Below are 18,033 nucleotides of genomic sequence, written 5' to 3'. Positions count from 1 at the left end.
GCAAATGGCAGTTTTGAAAATGGGCTTCATATTCGTTTTTTTTCCCAGAATAACCACAAAATATGTCACTGCATGATTTACCTGATGTTTTATTAAACTTCTTTCATTTGAATCTGCTGCAACCCAAAAGGTCAGCACTGTTAGTGTTTTGTTTCTTAAAGATCCTTCAATGTGAACTTTTGGTTAGACTTGTTCACTACTAGCCTGGTAGATGCAGGATGGATCCCCTCACCAAAATGTATACTCTAGCAAGTGCTCTGTTCCCAGCTTCTGGATCCAGCGCACTGACCCACTGGATTCATCTGGTCTCTTGTCCATCAAGGGTCAGATGACCACACTGCATTTAAATACTTCCCATCAGCCCCTCAAGTATCCTATTGAGAGTCTTGTCAGTGTAGCTTGTATCTTCCTCCTCATTGGTCACCCACATAGAGCATGCAGAAAGAAATATACTAAAAGCATTACAGCAACTTGACCAAAAGAAAGAAGAGAGTAACTGACGTAGCTAAGATCTAACAATTCTAACTAGGGAAGATAGAAAGCCCCAATGAACTGTATTACAGTTTCCCAGGCTTTCTTAGTTCTCAGCACCTGCTGGCAATTTTTGCACAGCACTCTCTGGACAAAATAATCCACACACCTGACTCTTTCATGTGTTAAATAGTTAAATTCAAACTGAATCATAATTGTGTGGTGTCAAGCAAATGGTACTGATTTTTCTTAACATTTAAAAATATTCCAAAGCATTAGTAAGTGTCCCCTGGCACATTGACATCCAGTTTGAAAACCACAGCTATATTATTTAGGATTGTTTTTGAAAATAACAACCACACAAATGACTGGTTATTCCAAATCAGAAATGGAAGAGGAGGATTATTGTTAAGGATAAAGGACGGGGGAGGCTATTAGTACCCGAGGACAGACAGAAGGGGAACCACACATGGGCTCTTAAGAGCTATCAATATCTTATATGTCACCTCTGAGTTTCCAGAACAGAACTTATGGACAGACTACTCTCCAACTTTACTAGTGCAAAGATTCCTACCACATGAAGAGCTAATGTAATTCTAAATGCCCTGAGGAGAGAGTCTGGTCTAGCTAGCTTGGATCCACCACTGGCCAACACACTCTAGCCAACAAGAGTGGTGTCTTCTATGTGCGGAGTGGGGTATATCATTACCAGAGCTGATGTAGTCCCTCAAATCCTAACCTGATAGGAGCAGACACCTGGAAGGCAGGTATCAAAGAGACAGGTTCCTGTTTATTCCTAGAATCCTGATAACCTCTCTCTCCCAAGCAGTTTTCTCCTTTTGAACAATTACTTGCTTCTCAAGCCTCACTTGTCTTCCTTGTGAAGAATACCAGAGTTCAGCTCAAATTCCTAGGAGTCCTGGTGTGGTACTGCAAGATAATGCACTGGACTGCAAGGTTAGTTTGAGCCTCAAGGTTGCAGTTCAAACCCACTAGTCACTCCTGGGAACCCCTATACAGGGTCACTGACTGACTCGACGGCACTTAACAACAACAGCAACAACAATCCTTTGGATTCCAAGGAGCTACTGGTGGAGCCAGTGGTGGGTTTAAATCACCGATCTTGTGATTAGCAATCCAGTTCTTATCGTACAGCGCCATACCAAGACTAGGAAGTGAGTCATTGATAAATGCTATTGAGTGGGTTCATAACAACTCTGTGTAGGGTTTCCAAGGAGTGGCTGGGTGAGTTTGAACTGCCGACCTTGTGCTTGATTCCACAGTGCCACACAGGACTCGGAAGTGAGTGAGCGTTTGCAAATCCATGTCCCAAATAATGCGTTTTACATCTCCTGCCTGATAATAGTTGTAATGTGGCACTGTAGGATACAACGCTGAAATACAAGGCGTTTGAATCTCAAGGTCGGCAGTTTAAAATCAACAGTCACTCCTTGGCAACCCTATACAGGGTTGCTCACTATGAGTCTGGACCAGCTCGATGGCACTTCACAGCAACAGTAATAGTGAAAGTAGCCCTAACGACACAGTGTTCTAGCACTCAGCTGGTATCCACAAGGTCGGCAATTACAACCCACCAGCTGCTCTGCAGGAGAAAGATGTGGCAGTCAGATTCTGTAAAGATTGTTGTTAGTACCATCGAATCGGTTAGATCATAGTGACCCTGTGTTTCCAAGGAGCAGTTGGTGGCTTGGAACTGCCAACCTTGTGGTTAGCAGTCCAGTGTTTACCCTGTAGTGCCTTTGAAAACCCTATGTGGTAATTCTTTATACTATGGGGTGACTATGAGTCAAAATGGACTCCATTGCAGTGGGTTTGGGTGGTTTATTATTTTTTCAGTAATATTGAAAGTGAATTGTGACAAGGAATGCTTAAAGAGTGTTAAGGAAGACAATTTGTTGTCGGGTGCCATCGAGTCAGTACCGACTCATAGCGACCTTATGCACAGCAGAACGAAACACTGTCCTGTCCTGGGCCAACCGCACTACTGTTGCCTCACTTGAGTCCATCGGTGCTGCCACTTGGTCAATCCATCTCGTTGGGGGTCTTCCTCTTTTTCTCTGACCCTCTACCTTACCAAACATGATATCCTTCTCCAGCGATTGGTCCCTCCCGACAATATGTCTGAAGTATGAGAGATGAAGTTTGGCCATCTTGGCCTCCAAAGAGCACTCTGGCTGCACTTCCTCCAAAATGGATCTATTGGTTCTTTTGGCAGTCCATGGCACTTTCAATACTCTCCTCCAACACCATAACTCAAATGCATCAATTCCTTCTACAGTCTTCCTTATTCACTGTCCAGCTTTCACATGCATATGAGGTTATTGAAAATACCATGGCTTGGGTCAGGATCACCTTACTCCTCAAGCTGACATCTTTGCTCTTCAACATTTTAAAAAGGTCTTCTGCAGCATGGAAGACGATAGGGGGTGCTAAAGACAAACGTATCCTCCTTTCAGATCAGCATAGAGCTGGCTCAAAGGACTGTATTTATTCCTACATAGCTACTAAGCATATGCAGAGTATCTGTGTTAGGTTAGGCGTATACATTAATACTGGATGGACAAAGACAGTCATTTCTACATAATACTAAAAAAGAGATGTTCTGATGCAGCCAGAAAAGGACCACTTAAACTAAGGATTTCGGAAAGTCTCTGGATGATGCCCATGCTTAACACATTCAGCTGCTAACCAGGAGGTTGGAAGTTCAAGTTCATTCCCAGTGTCTCAGAAGAAAAGACTGACAATCTTAATTCCCAAAAGTCAGCCATTGAAACCTCCATGAAGCATAGTTCTACTCTGACACACATGAGGTTACCAGGAGTCAGAGTTGACTAAATGGTAACTGTTTTTATCTGATTTAAGGGGTGCTAGAAGTCCTGCTGCTCCTTGGAAACCCTATATAGGGTCACTATGGGTCGGAACCAACACAACAACAGCAACAGGAGTCCTGGGGTGGCGCTGTGGCTAATGCATTAGACTGCAGAGTTGTTTGAACTGCAAGGTCGCTGGTTCAAGTTCACCAGCAGCTTCTTGGAAACACTATATAGGGTTACTATGGGTCAGGTTCAACTCGACGGCACTTAACAATGGCAAGGTGCACAGCTATACTTTATCTCTTTTGTCACCTCCCTATCACTCTGAACAGGGGCAGTAAATAGCTATTAGGAGTCCTGGTATGGTGCTGCAGGATAACACAGTGGACTGCAAGGTCAGTTTGAACCACAAGCCACCCCTTGGAAACTCTATACAGGGTCACTATGAATCAGAACAGATGAGATAGCACTTAACAACAACAAAGTATCAACATAATAGCTACTAGTGGATGTAAAGTAGATGCTTTGTGGTAGTTGACTGCCTTCTAAGAATTCTATCTTAATACATGAGAAGTGTTGTTCTCTGGAAGCTGCAAATCTAGCCACTCTGAATAGGGGCAATAAATGATGCCCACTGCCTACAGAGGAGTCCTGGTGTGGCGCTGCAGGATAATGCACTGGACCACAAGGTGAGTTTGAGGTACAAGATCGGCGGGCCAAACCCATCAGTCACTCCTTGGAAACCCTACACAGTGTCGGTACGAGTTGTAACCAACTCAATGGCACTTAGCAAAAACAACAATTGCCTGCAGAAATGTGAAAATTACTGAATAATATCATTAATATTATATACCAGTATAATTTTACTGAAGACAATTCAAAACAGTTACAATCGTAGATCAATAGAGAACTGCCCGAAATTCAAACTGGATTCAGAAGAGAATGTGGAACTAGAGATCTCATTACCGATGTCAGATGATCTTGGCTGAAATCAGACAATACCAGAAAGATGCTTACTTGTGAGTTATTGACTATACAAAGACTTTCAACTGTGTGGGTCATGACAAACTATGGACAACATTGAAAGGAATAGGTATTCTAGAATACTTTTCTGACGAGAAACCTGTACGTAGACCAAGAGGTAGTCATTTTAACAGAGCAAGGAGATATTGAATGTTATAAAATCAGGAAAGGTGTGTAGCAGGGTTGTATTCTTTCACCATACTCATTCAATCTATATGCTGAGCAAATAACCTGAAAAGCTGCATTATATGAAGAAGAGTGTGGCATCAGGATTGGAAGGAGACTTGTTAACAACCTGCGCCATGCAGATGATACATCATTGCTTGCTGGAAGTGAAGTGGCCTTAAAATACTTACTGATGAAGATCAAAGAGCACAGCCTTCAGTATGGATTGCATCTCAATGTAAAAAAAAAAAAACAAAGATCCTCACAATGGCACCAATAAATAACATAATAACTGGAGACAATATTGAAGTTGTAAAAAACTTCATTTTGCTTACTTATACCATCAAAACTTATGGAAGCAGCAATCAAGAAATCAAATGATGTATTGTATCAGGCAAATCTGCACAAGACCTTTTTAAAGTGTTCAAGAACAAAGATGCCAGTTTGAGGACTAAGGTGTGCCTGACCCAAGCCATGGTATTTTCAGTAGCCTCATCTGCATGTGAAAGTTGGATAGTGACTAAAGAAGAATTGAACCATTTAAGTTATGATGTTGGAGAAGAATATTAAAAATGGCATGGACTGTTAGAAGAACAAAGAAATCTGTATTGGAAGAAGTACAGCCAGAATGCTCCTTAATAGTTGGGATGGCCAGACTTCGTCTCTCATACTTTGAACATATCATCAGGAGAGACCAGTCCCTGGACAAGGACATCATGCTTGGTAAAGTGGAGGTTCAGCAAAAAAGAGGAAGACCTCTAACAAGATGGTTTGACATAGTAGTAGCAGCAACGGCTCAAGCTTACCAGTGATTGTTAAGATGGTGTAGAATAGGGCAGTGTTTGTTTCGTTCTTTTGTGCATAGGGTCACTATGAGTTAGAACTACCTCAACAGCACCTAACAACAACAACAATTGCAAAAGACCTCTTTAAAGTATTAACAAAGATATCAGTTCGAGGACTCAGGTGCGCCTGACTGAAGCCATGGTATTTTCAACGGCCTCATATGCATGTGGAAATAGGACAGTAAATAAGAGATATCGAGAAGAATGTATACAGTTGATCTATGGTGTTGGAAAAGACTATGAAAGGTACCATGGACTGCCAGAAGAACAAACAACTTTGTCTTGGAAGAAGTACAGCCAGAATGCTCCTGTCTCCCATGCTTCAGACATGTTATCAGGAAGGACTAGTCCCTGGAGAAGGACATCATGCTTGGAAAAATGAAGGGTCGGTAAAAATGAAGACCTCCAAAGAGATTGATTGACACAGTGTCAGCAAGAGTGGACACAAACACAACAATAATGTGAGGGTGATACAGAACTGGGTAGTGTTTCATTCTGTTATACGAGGGGTTGCTATGAGACAGAACCAACTCAACAGCACCGAGCAACAATGTTGGCTACTGGGGACCTTCCACTTTTATTTCCCCCCTTTACCTTTTAAAGGAGCTCTGGTGGTTCTGTATGATAAGTACCAGCCACTCCATAGCAGAAAGACGAGGCTGTCTGCTCCCGTCAAGATTTACAGTTTTGGAAATTCTACATAGGGTTTCTATGAGTTGGAAATCACTGGATTGCAGTGGGTTTGTTGTTGTTGTTGTTGTTGTTAGGTGCCATCGAGTCGGTACTGACTCATAGCAACCTTTTAAGGATCCCTGGTAGTGCAGTGCTTAAGCACTTGGCTGCTCACCCAAAGGTCCATGATTCACACCCACCAGCCACTCCATGGGGGAAAGATGTAGCAATGGGAAGGAGTTGGCTTCTGTAAAGAGTATGGCCTACGAAACCCTATGGGGAGTTCTACACTGTCTTAAAGGGTCACTGAGTTGCAATCAACTTGACAATACCAAGTTCAGCTTCGTTCAGGTTTTACTTTTTATTGCCTCTTCTTCTACCTGTTCTCTGTACGTGCTATTTAAACCTTGTAGAGAATAATTTAGGCATTCTTCTCCCATGATGCAGTCTGGGGCATGCTTGGATATAACCTAACTGGGGCAGCTGATAATGTGTGCTGTTTCCTCATCCCTGTCCAGTTTATTCTAAATCATACACACCAGTTTCTGTTGCCACTAAAATATCTGCTCTGTGTTCTGCTCCCAACAGCCCTTCACTAAGAACTTGTGACTAAAGTGACATTACAAGGCCTTAGGGAGTGCTTCTTCCTGTTTTTGTTTCGTACTGTCTAGTTGATTCCAACTCACAGAGACCCTGTTTAGGGTTTCCAAGGAGCAACTGGTGAGCTTGAACCACCAACCTTGTGGTTCAAACAGATCTTGCGGTCACGTGCATTATCCTGCAGTGCCACACCAGGACTCCGTCAGAAATATCTAGCCTTAAGAAATATCTAGCTAGGTCTTAAGAAATATCTAGCCAAGCAAAGAAAGTTGTAAAGTATGTTCAAGGCAGAGCAAGCATTAAAAAGAAGATGAAGAAAAGAAAGGTGAAAGTGAAAAAAAAAAAAGTTTGGAAAATAGAGAGTGGTGATGGTTGTGTACAAAGGGAAGGAAGTGTGATTGTCCAACAATGTGACTGATTGTTCATGTGAAAATGGTGGAAATGGCAAAGTTTTGTTTCTTCTAAAAATAAATAACTATCCACAAATGAACGGGGAAAATTAAAGAAAGAAATAATGAAATAGTTTTTTTTTAACAAGTAAGCAGCCCGGATGGTTTAGATCATGAATGTGGAGTGAGTCAGTGGAGACGGCTCATCTCTGCTCTACAATATCTGAGGCCTGAGCTTGGAATCCTCAAAGGACTGGAGCTGGCTGAAATCACTAGAAGAAGGAGTCAGCTGGAGTCTTCTTCACTTTCGTGTCTAATGTCTAGACTAGGGTAACTCAAAAGTTGGCCTCAGCTGGGACTGTCAACTCGAACATCAAACATGAGTTTAGTTGGAAGTGTGTGTTTATTACCAGTGAGTAAACCCAATGAAGACAGAGAATATATGTTTGTTTTTTAACTTGTCCCCAGCACCTAGCATAGTGCTTGATACACGACAGGTGTTCAAGAAATATGTATTGGATGAGTGAATGAATGGATGGAGAAGGGTAGAACGTTAAAGTGATTCCTATCTAAGGATGTCAATTTTCTCAGAGATGAAGGAGGTCAACTCTTCCTCTAATAGGTAGATATTGACAAGAGCCTAAAGAGGTAGGTGAAATTTGGGAGGGAGATGGACAAGTAGCGGGGCGAGACCATGATTGACACAAGCACAAGACTTTCTGTGACAGAGTCTTCCACGTGAGGGAACAGATGGCAGTGTTCCTATGGCCCAGGGATCAGGTTTAACTCAGAGTATAGGCATCAGTTTAGGGTTGTAAAGCAATTGCAAAGCACTGAAAAAAAGAGTGACTCAGGTGAGCAACTGCAGGGACCAGGAAAGTAAGTGAGGAAGCTGTTAGAAGTGAAGGAAATAGGAACTGACCAGAGACCAGGTCCAAAGACAGAGATTACTGAGGTGGAGGGAAAATGGAAGGCTAGAAGGTCATGGTCAGAAGATGCAGTGATGGAATTTAAGATTTCTCATGTTTATCAATTTCAAGTGATGACAAATTTCAGGGTGAAGCCAGGGTACGGGTGACTGAAGTGCAAGTTCAAATAAGACTAACGCCGGCATAGCTCTGTATTTGTCATTCTTTGTACACTTGCACTGAGTCTATCAGAGAAAGACCGCACTTGAGTGTGACTGTGGACACTTTCTATAAGCAACGGTGTGTTTATTCCCAAGAGGTTTTAATAGATACCGATTTTCAGGATTATTCTATTGCAACAATCAAACATCTAAAAACAGGTTTACTACTAAAGCAGTTTATATAAGGGGACTTCAAAATATTCATGGGAAAATGGAATAGAAAGATAATGGAATTTTTCTATGAACTTTCTGAAGCTGCCTTATATATATGAATTCAGTTACTTCTTCCAACAGCCCCCTTGAAGTCGGTACTACTACCTCCATTTTACAGATGAGGAAACTGAGTCCCAGAGAAGTTAAGTAACTTTCTTAGAGGTCACAGAGCTAGCAAATGGCAGAACCAGGATATGACCCCAGATGGTTATTTGTGTTAAATGCCTTCAAGTAGATTCCTACTCATAGCGACTCTGCATAGGGTTTCCATGGAGTAGCTGGTAGATTTGAACCACTGACATTGCAGTTAGCAGTCCAGTATTCATCCTATACTGCCACACCAGGACCCCAGAACCAGAATTTGATACCAGGATGTTGTTCCTGTTGTTAGCTGCCATTGAGTCGGTACTGACTCATAGCGACCTTATGCACAGCAGAACGATACACTGCCCGATCCTGGGCAAACGTCACTACTGTTGCCACGCTTGAGTCCATCAATGCTGCCACTTGGCCAATCCATCTTGTTGGGGGTCTTCCTCTTTTTCTCTGACCCTTCACCTTACTAAACATGATATCCTTCTCCAGCGACCTGTCCCTCCTGACAATATGCCAGGTAGACACAGAAAATACTGCAATGAAACTTTTAGCCCCTTTACCTTTTGATGAAGAAACCCAAAAACCAAACCCACTGCCATTGAGTTGATTCAGAATCTTAGGGGTCTTTATAGGAGCAGACAGCCCCAACATTCTCCCAGGGAGCAGCTGGTGAGTTAGCAGCTCAACACCTACCCCTCAGCACCAGCAGAGCTCCTGATAATGAGGAAAAGGAAGCCAGCAAGTAACTTGCCCAAGAGAGAGGCTAATAAATCATGCAGCTGGGTGTCCCACCAATGGCTATCTCAGCTATTAACCTCTAAATCTTGGAGGGTCATGTGTCCAAACCTTCCATTGTGAAAGTGACCTCTGGCTTCTGCAGTTTCCTTTGTAGAAGGTCCTCACCAGTGACAGGGATCCATTGCTCAATACATGTTTGTGGAATCAACAAATGAATGAGGATTGCCACACGCCTGGTGTCACAGTTGGCCCGGGTGCATTCTGCAGTTGAGTAATTTCAGATAAAGACAGGGAACATGGTGTTTATATAAATTGCCTGAAAGGGAGAACACAGGCAGAAATCTGGGGAGAAGGAGAAATCTGGGACCCTGATAAGAAGGTGTCACATAGGAGGTGGGACCTCTGGCAATTCAGACCCAGACCTCTCTGACAGCAGGAACTGAGTCACAGGTGGACAGGACACTCAGCTGCCTGTGTCCCTCTCCCATGCCCCTAGGTAGGCTGTAAAAACACATAAACAAAGGGACCCTCAATAAATATTTGCTCAACGCCTAAATGAGTGAAGGCGAGGGAGGGGGCGTGTTTTGAAAGTCCATCTTTGTCCTCTCCACCTGGCCACACCCTGGCAATCACTCCTGGATAAAACACTCCCCTCGTGTCACAGTCACCAGCAGAAGGGCAGGCACGGCACAGACCAGTTAAGGTGAACTCATTAGTCTGAAGTGTTTACAGTGACAGGGCCATGCCCAGGTATACAGTACATGTGCGCGGGGAATGGCTGGCTGTGCCCTGCCAGGATGCTCAGCTCACTGTGGGCTGGCTGGGCCGGGAGGCCGTGCGGCGCTACATCAAGAACAAGCCTGACAATGGTGGTTTCGACTCGGTGGACTCTGTGAGCTTCCTTGTGCGCCGGTGCAAGGGCCTAGGCCTGCTAGACAACGAGGACTTGTTGGAGGTGGCCCTGGAGGATAATGAGTTTGTTGAAGTGGGTAAGTGTCTGCAGGAGAGAAGTGGACTGATGTTTTGTGGTCATACTTGGTCATCCCAGGGAGGGAGGTCCTATCGTTCTCCTAGCTTCAGGGCAAATGCTAAGAAGCTGTGGCACATTCTGAAGGTTTGCTGTCTGCCGGGCACCATGCTAAGTGTTCCAAGTGGCTTGAATTTTCACAGTGCAATGAGACAGGTAAGATTCTTGCCCACATTTTACAGTGAGACAACAGATTTAGATGGGGTTGGCTAGATTTGAATCCAAGACTGCAGGCTGGAGCCCTGCTATTACGGAATCATTGTGAAGGTCCTTTACTCCTTGGAAAGAACCTCACCAGACTAGAGGCCAGGAGCACAGAGGCACAAGGAGCTCAGTCTTAAAACAAACTAAAGCTGGGGTGGATGTATAGATCTTGAACTTCATTTAAATCCCTGTGTCTCTACCCTGACATGTCTGCCTGTTGCTCTCTTCCTATGTAAAGACATGTTGTTATTGTTGTTATTAAGTGCCATCGAGTCAGTTTCAACTTTCCCAGGAGTGTCTGGTGGGTTTGAACTGCCAACTTTGTGGTTAGCAGTCCAATTCTTATCCTACAGCATCACACTTGGGTTAAGAACACTTAGGAGCTCTGGTAGCATAATGGTTACGAATAGGGCTGCGAGCCACAAGGTCAGCAGTTCAAAACTACCAGCTGTTCTGTGGGAGAAAGATAAGGCTTCCTGATCCTGTAAAGATTTACAGCCTCAGAAACCCTGTACAGGGTCGCTATGAGTTGGAACCGACTCCATGGCACATAACAATAACAACACGCTTGTTTTCAAGCAGCCATAAAGTTGGTGCAATTGAATCGCCCTGTCTTGGTTTAACAATAAGGTGGTCCCATGTTGTGCCCTCTAATAGAGTCTCCCTTCCATTGTTTCAGTCATAGAAGGGGATGCTATGTCTCCAGACTTCATTCCATCTCAACCAGAAGGAGTTTACCTGTATCCTTAACAGTGGCTCTTTGACCTGCTCTGTGAGGTCACCCCTGCCAGATTATGGGGCTGAGCCTTTTCCATCTTTATCCAATATTTTCCTTTATCTCGGCTCAGATACAGCAAATACCGGGAACCTGAAAAGGTAAAGTTCAAATCTCTTTCTTTTTGTTGAAAATTTGAAATCAGGTCTTTGCAGCCCTCACGTAAGGAGAGAGAGGGTCTGCAAAATTTATGGGTAAAAACCAGGAATTAGGACAACTTCAGTTTGGAGAAAAAGAAGTTGTCAAGACACTGTGCTTTTGAGTTTCTAACATTTCTTACTTGTTGTTGTTGTTAAGTGCCATTCAGTGGGTTCCAACTCATAGCAACTCTGTATAGGATTTCCAATGAGTGGCTGATGAGTTTGAATCACAGACACTGTGGTTAGCACTCCAGTGCTTATCCTACAGCACCACACCAGGACTCTTTAAGAAAGTTGCCATGTTCATTATCACACTAATATTTCATCAACTCAAAGAACTCAGAACCAAACTTATTGTTAGCCAGTGGATTTCAAGTTATAGCAGCCCCGGGGATGGAATCTCGGAAGGGTCAATGTTTAATTCAGTTCAGGGCATCCCTTTATTCATGCCAGAGTAACTAAGATGTTCAAACTCACTGAGACTTCTTTTGTGCAGTACATCGCCTTGGATGGGGACAGTCTGACCACAGAGGATCTGGTTAACTTGGGAAAGGGCCACTACAAAATAAAGGTACAGGGAAAAGGGGAAAAAGGGGTCCTCTTTGACCATTTTTGCCACATGTGAAAGACTTTAATGTGCTCAACTCAGAACATTTTCCTAGCTCACCCCAACCGCTGAAAAGAAGGTGCAGAAATCCAGAGAAGTCATAGATAGCATCGTGAAAGAAAAAACTGGTATCTTTTTCTGTCTATGTAATAGAATTCTTTTTATAGACTTCTTAAAAATTTGCTTGCATCTAATTTTATAATGTCTGCTTTTTATTCTAGTTGTTTATGGCATTACTACAGGTTTTGGGAAATTTGCCAGAACTGTAATTCCTATCAATAAGCTAGAGTAAGTTTGATTTCACTCTCTCCCATCCTTTCTTTAAGATGTTTCAACAAGAGAACTGATTAACATTTGAATGTGGGTTCCCAGGCTCATCTAACACACCCTTCACTGCTCTGAAATTGGGGATCATCCCAGCATATAAGCCAGGAGGATGAGGTTTGAGTTAACTCACATACAAGTTGTGATTGAAAACACACACTCACTATTACTTCCACTGTAATATATTACCTCTTTTTATTTGTTATTAAGGAATTTGTGATTCTTCCCTCATTACCCCTGTGAAGCAAACATTTCACAAGATGTTTAAAAACAGGTTTTTTTTCTTTATTTCTTTCTTTCTCCATCATTTCTTTTTTTCCAGGGAGCTCCAGGTCAACTTAGTCCGTTCACATTCTTCAGGTAATCCATTCAAATTGTTGGGGTGCAGTCTGATGTCAGAAGCTAACCTAGATCTTGTATAATTAGATGAGGAAACTTCAGCACAGTGTGCTTCTTCCTGTAACAATTTCAAGGAGGATCTATTGCATTCCAAAGACTAGTTGCCAAATTCTACTGCAAGAATGAAAGGGAAGTCAAAAACGTTAAATAAGAACACCTTTCAGCTGACTCTCAAAAGGAGGAATGCGTCAGGTGGGGTTGAGACAGGAGCACATGTAACATCATGCTGAGAGAATGGTGTATTCAGAAAACTAAATTCCTGACTAGAACATGGGGAATAGTTGAGAGGGGCAAGACAAGATGAAAAAGTCTGTCAAAAGTTGGTTCCCTTAAAGTTGTGAAGGAGCTTGTGTTGAGGAGTAGGACATTTAGGAGGTGTAGGAAATTTAAGAGGAAGTGAGAAGGTCCCATCTGTTCGGAAGATGGGACCTTGAGAAATCAGACAAGAATAATGGAGAACTACCTGAGTCAAGAGGAAAGAGAAGGTAAGAAACTGGATTGAAATGGAAAATGAGTTGAGAGATCAAGGTAGACTTGAGGTGGAAAAGGGTTTCGTTTTCTTGGAGAAAACATCAATTCTTTTTTTTTTTTTTTTTTAATAGGTGTTGGAAAACCACTAATCCCTGAGAGATGTCGGATGCTCTTGGCTTTAAGGATAAATGTCTTAGCCAAAGGATATAGTGGCATTTCCTTAGAGACCCTCAAGCAAGTTATTGAAGCATTTAATGGTAAAGATTCCTGGGTGGACCCCGCCACAGAGATTGGGCATGTATCACAAGGTAGAATCAATTGATGGGATGGTGATAAAAGATCTGAAATAATTGGAATGAAAAGAAAATGGCTTGACAAGAAGATGGAGGCAGGCCAATGGAACATGAACGCTCACTTCCATGCATTGAATAATCTGGGGAACATAATGAGTTCTGGACGCTTAACCCAAATACCAACTCAGATCTGGTTGGTGCCTTGGAACCTGAAATCTTATTGCTTCCCAGACTTGAAAAATTGAAATCCAACTTCTTGCAAAAGTAGAATAGAAATGAAATGAGGTTACTGTCTTCCTGGTGATCACAAAGTCAGCTAGTGGCAGATAGGTAGCGCGACTCTTTAGAGCTTACTTCATGAGAAAGGAAAATCCCAAATTTTGAAAAGCTTGGGAGGCCACTGTCTATTCTCAAGACTACAATAAATTTTGTAGATCAGCAGAGTTGTGAAGTTCACAGGCCCCAAGACTCTGTGAGGAAGTAGGAGGAAGAGAAAGGACTAAAAAGTCACAGCGACCAAAACACTCCATACAGACCAACCCCCTAAACACACAAACCAAACACTGCCAGTGAATGGATTCTGATTCATAGTGATTCTGTATACGGTTTCCAAGGCAGTACATCTTTACAGGAGTAGAAAGCCTCATCTTTCTCAAGAAGATCAGCTGGTGGGCTTGAACTTCCAACATGTGGTTAGCTCTCCAGTGCTTATCCTAAAGTACCACCAGGGCCCCTAAATATAATATGCTAGTTGGTGACTATCAATTTGAATAAATAGTCTATAGTATATAGGATCATGCTTACCAGATTTAAAGTGATTCTAAGTCCCACTTTTACTCCTTCCTGGGTCTGCCTTTCTCATAAGCCTAAAATTTCACATAGTACAACTTTGACCTCGTGCTGTATGGGTGAGTGAAAGGCACCTCAGAGAATTCCCCAAGATAAGCTATGATCTGGAAGCTGGCTTGTGGATGGCACCGCTTTATCCTACTGATATTATTTAGCAGTTGGAAGAAACACGAATACCATGAGTCTGATTCAACTTTATAAAAATGAAGCCTTGTTTTGGTAACATATTGGAAAGGTATCACAAAATAGAACGGGCTCAGTTATAAGTGGTAGGTGATAGAGTAGGTGACTAGAAAGTGGCAAAAAAAGAAGACAAGACTAAGTCACCTATGGAGTTCTGGTGTGGTGCTGTGGGCTAAGGCACTGGATCACAAGGTTGGTTTGAACTGCAAGGTCAGTGGTTCAAACTCTCTCGCTGCTCCTCAGAAAGCCTATGCAGGGTCACTATGAATCGGATCCGATTTGATGGCACTTAATAACAACAAGTTACCTATAACACTACTTCCCCAGAGAACCCTTGTTAACACTTTGGAGTACATATCCTTCTAGAACAGTTTATATGATTTTCTAAAATATTGCTTTTTGCTATGTAGTATAAACATGTCTCCAAACATTCTTCAACAGCTTTTAATGATTCTGTCCTGTTTAGTGACATGCATGTGCCTTAACTTCATATTTAGGTCATTTCAAACTTTTTGTTCTTATAAACAAGGCTGTAATGAAAAACAGCTCGTTCCTGATCAGGTCTTTAAGATGCACTGCTAAAATTTCTAGAAATTGAAGTGTTCACTCAAGTTAGAACAGGTACATTAAAAAAAAAAAAAAAAGAAATGTGCTACTGGAAGGGCCCACTTTCCCTGTATCCCTTTTCCTTCGTCTCCCCCTCTCCCTTCTTTCTTTCCTCCCACTCTGCTTTGCTCCCTTCCTTTCCCCTCCCTCCCTCCTTTCCTTATGCCCTCCTTCATCTTTTCCTTTCTTCCTATACCAGGTCCCTTAGGCATTAGTGTGCTTGAGAAAGTCTCTCTCTCCCCAGGCCTTTATGCCATAAAGTGATACTAGACAGAGTTTGGGTTTGAGAGGAGGAAGTTTCACTGGCAAAACAGGAACAGCCAGGATGAACTCCAGTCCTCCTAATTGTGCCTTCTCTCCTAGCCTCCTGCCTGCCCTATGTTCCAGAGAAAGGAACTGTTGGTGCCAGTGGAGATCTTGCCCCACTCTCTCACCTTGCTCTTGGACTAATTGGAGAAGGGAAGATGTGGTCTCCTAAGAGTGGCTGGGCTGATGCCAAATATGTAAGATTTTAATAATATCTTCCATCTGCTATTAAAATAATTTCCTAGAGTAATTTCCCTAGATTCATCCCTGGGTGTACATAATCACCTAATCCTTATTAAAGCCATCAAGTCAACTTGTAACTATATAGGACAGAATAGACTTTCCTAGGCTGTAAATATTAATGGAAGCAAACAGATACATCTTTCTCCCAGGGAGAAGCTGGTACTCACCTTTCAGGTAGCAGCTAAGCACTTAACCACTGTGTCACTAGTGTGCTTTTTATCCTGATCACTTCATCTTCCCAACTGTCCAATGAGAGAGGCTGTTGTTAACTGCCATCCAGTCAGTTCTGACTCATAATGACTCATATGTACAACAGAATGGAACATTCCCTGGTCCTCCACCATAGTCGCTATCACTGCTATGCTTGAATCTGTTGTTGCAGAAGCACTACGATCTTAATCAAGTCAAACTAAGCAAGGATATGAGCACCTGTACCAGACTGTCAGCCTTCTGCACTTGGTGATGACGTTGGTAAGATGGTACAGCTAACAGGGAAATGAGGTCTACGAGGTCCTATTGGCTCATGGGTGGAGTTCTTGCCCTGCATGCAGGAACCTCAGGCCAATACCTTCTGCATACCACTTCTCATTTGTCAGTGGAGGTTTCTGCGTTGCTATGATTCTGTCCAAGTCTCAGAGGAACTTACTTCTACACTTAAAATAGACTAGAAAGAAAGTCCTGTTGATCTACTTCCAAAAATCAATGAATAACCCTGTGGATCACAATGATTCAATCCACAGTGATTGTGGTGATAGTACAAGACTAGGCAACAATTTTTTTCATGAGTTTGGGGTCAATTTGAAGATAGCTAGCATCAACAACAGTTAGTATTGATCCCAGGGATTTATTCTGTACCTGAAGTCCAGCCAGTGTCAGCAGTGGGGGTCACATACCACCGCAAGTATATTTAGGAGCTAGTCTCACTGGGGCAGAGCTGTGAATCAAAAAAAAAAAAAAAAAAAAAATTCACAGGGAACAGCCAGAGGTTTAAGCTGGCTTCAGATGAAGACATGGAATGAGAGATACCATTGTTGATGTCAAATGGATCTTCACTGAAAGCAGAGAATACCAGAAAGATGTTTGCCTGTGCTTTATTGACTATTTAAAGGCTTTGATTGTGTGGATCATGACAACCTATGGACAACACTGCAGAGAATGGGTATTCCAGAACACTTTATTGTGCTCATGAGGAACCTGTACATGAGGTTCAAATGAGGCAGTCATTTGAACAGAACAAGGGAACATTGAATGGTCTAAAATTAGGGAAGGTGTATACCATGGTTGTGTTCTTTCACTACACTTTTTCAATCTGTATGCTGAACCAATAATCTGAGAAGCTGAACAATATAAAGAAGAGCAGGGCATCACGATTGGTGGAAGATTCATTAACAACCTGCAATTTGTGGATGATACAAAATCTTACTTACTGAAAACCAACAGGACTTAAAGTACTGATAAAGATCAAAGACCACAGCCATAGAAAAACAAAAATCCTCACTACTAGAATAATAAATAACATCAAAATGAATGGAGAAAAGATTGAACACTTTGTTTTGCTGGGATCAATCATCAACACTCATAAAAGCAGCAGTCACCAAATCAAATGATATAATGTATTAGGCAAATCTACTACACAAGACCTCTTTAAAGTGTTCAAAAGCAAAAATGTCAGTTTGAGGACTAAGGTGCACCTGGCCCAAAGCATGGCATTTTCAATAGCCTCCTATGCATGTGAAAATTGGACAATGAATCCTTTGGTCACCTTAATTTGGAATGGTCTCAAATATGAATCTCTCCCAATCAATTAGCCAGATAGCTGTCTTCCAAATTTCTTGGCATAGATGAGTGAGTGTCTCCAGTACCACATCAGTTTGTTGAATTACCAGTGCCTTGTTCTTTGCCAATTCCTTCAATGCACCTTGGACTTCTCCCTTCAGTATCGTTGGCTCTTGGCCATATGTTACCTCTTGAAATGGTTGAACATTAACCATTTCTTTTTTGTATATTCCTTCCATCTTCTTTTGATGTTTTCTACATCATTCATTATTTTGCCCATAGAATCCTTCAATATTACAAGTTGAGGCTTGAATTTTTTCTTCAGTTCCCCCAACTTTAGAAACGTTGAGCGTGTTCTTCCCTTTTGGTTTTTCTAACTCCAGGTCTTTGCACATTTCATTATAATATTTGACTTTGTCTTCTTGAGCTACCCTTTGAAATTTCCTGTTCAATTCGTTGACTTCTTCATTTCTTCCATTTACTTTACCATCTTTATGTTGGTCAGTGAGTTTCAGAATCTCTTCTGACATTCATTTTGATCTTTTCCTATTTTCCTTCTTAATGACCATTTGCTTTCTTCCTGCATGATGTTCTTGATGTTACCCCACAACTCTTTTGGTCTTTAGTCATCAGTGTCTAATGCATCAAATGTATT

At 42.2% G+C, this 18,033-nt stretch overlaps 1 protein-coding gene across 1 annotated transcript in view; it reads left to right on the top strand.

The window, feature by feature from the left end:
* Positions 1–9,917: 9,917 nt before the first annotated feature.
* Positions 9,918–18,033, top strand: part of HAL (histidine ammonia-lyase) — a 31,414-nt gene continuing 23,298 nt past the window's right edge. The window contains exons 1-9 of the mRNA XM_006871801.1: positions 9,918–10,164; positions 11,086–11,146; positions 11,255–11,282; positions 11,818–11,892; positions 11,984–12,056; positions 12,150–12,216; positions 12,575–12,612; positions 13,254–13,379; positions 15,417–15,556. Coding sequence (XP_006871863.1) covers positions 9,918–10,164; positions 11,086–11,146; positions 11,255–11,282; positions 11,818–11,892; positions 11,984–12,056; positions 12,150–12,216; positions 12,575–12,612; positions 13,254–13,379; positions 15,417–15,556 — 855 coding nt within the window. The remainder of the gene's footprint in view (positions 10,165–11,085; positions 11,147–11,254; positions 11,283–11,817; positions 11,893–11,983; positions 12,057–12,149; positions 12,217–12,574; positions 12,613–13,253; positions 13,380–15,416; positions 15,557–18,033) is intronic.

Source organism: Chrysochloris asiatica, unplaced genomic scaffold, assembly GCF_000296735.1.
Source record: "Chrysochloris asiatica unplaced genomic scaffold, ChrAsi1.0 scaffold00174, whole genome shotgun sequence".
NCBI classification, from domain to species: Eukaryota; Metazoa; Chordata; class Mammalia; order Afrosoricida; family Chrysochloridae; genus Chrysochloris; species Chrysochloris asiatica.
This window is presented reverse-complemented; position numbering and strand designations above follow the sequence as displayed.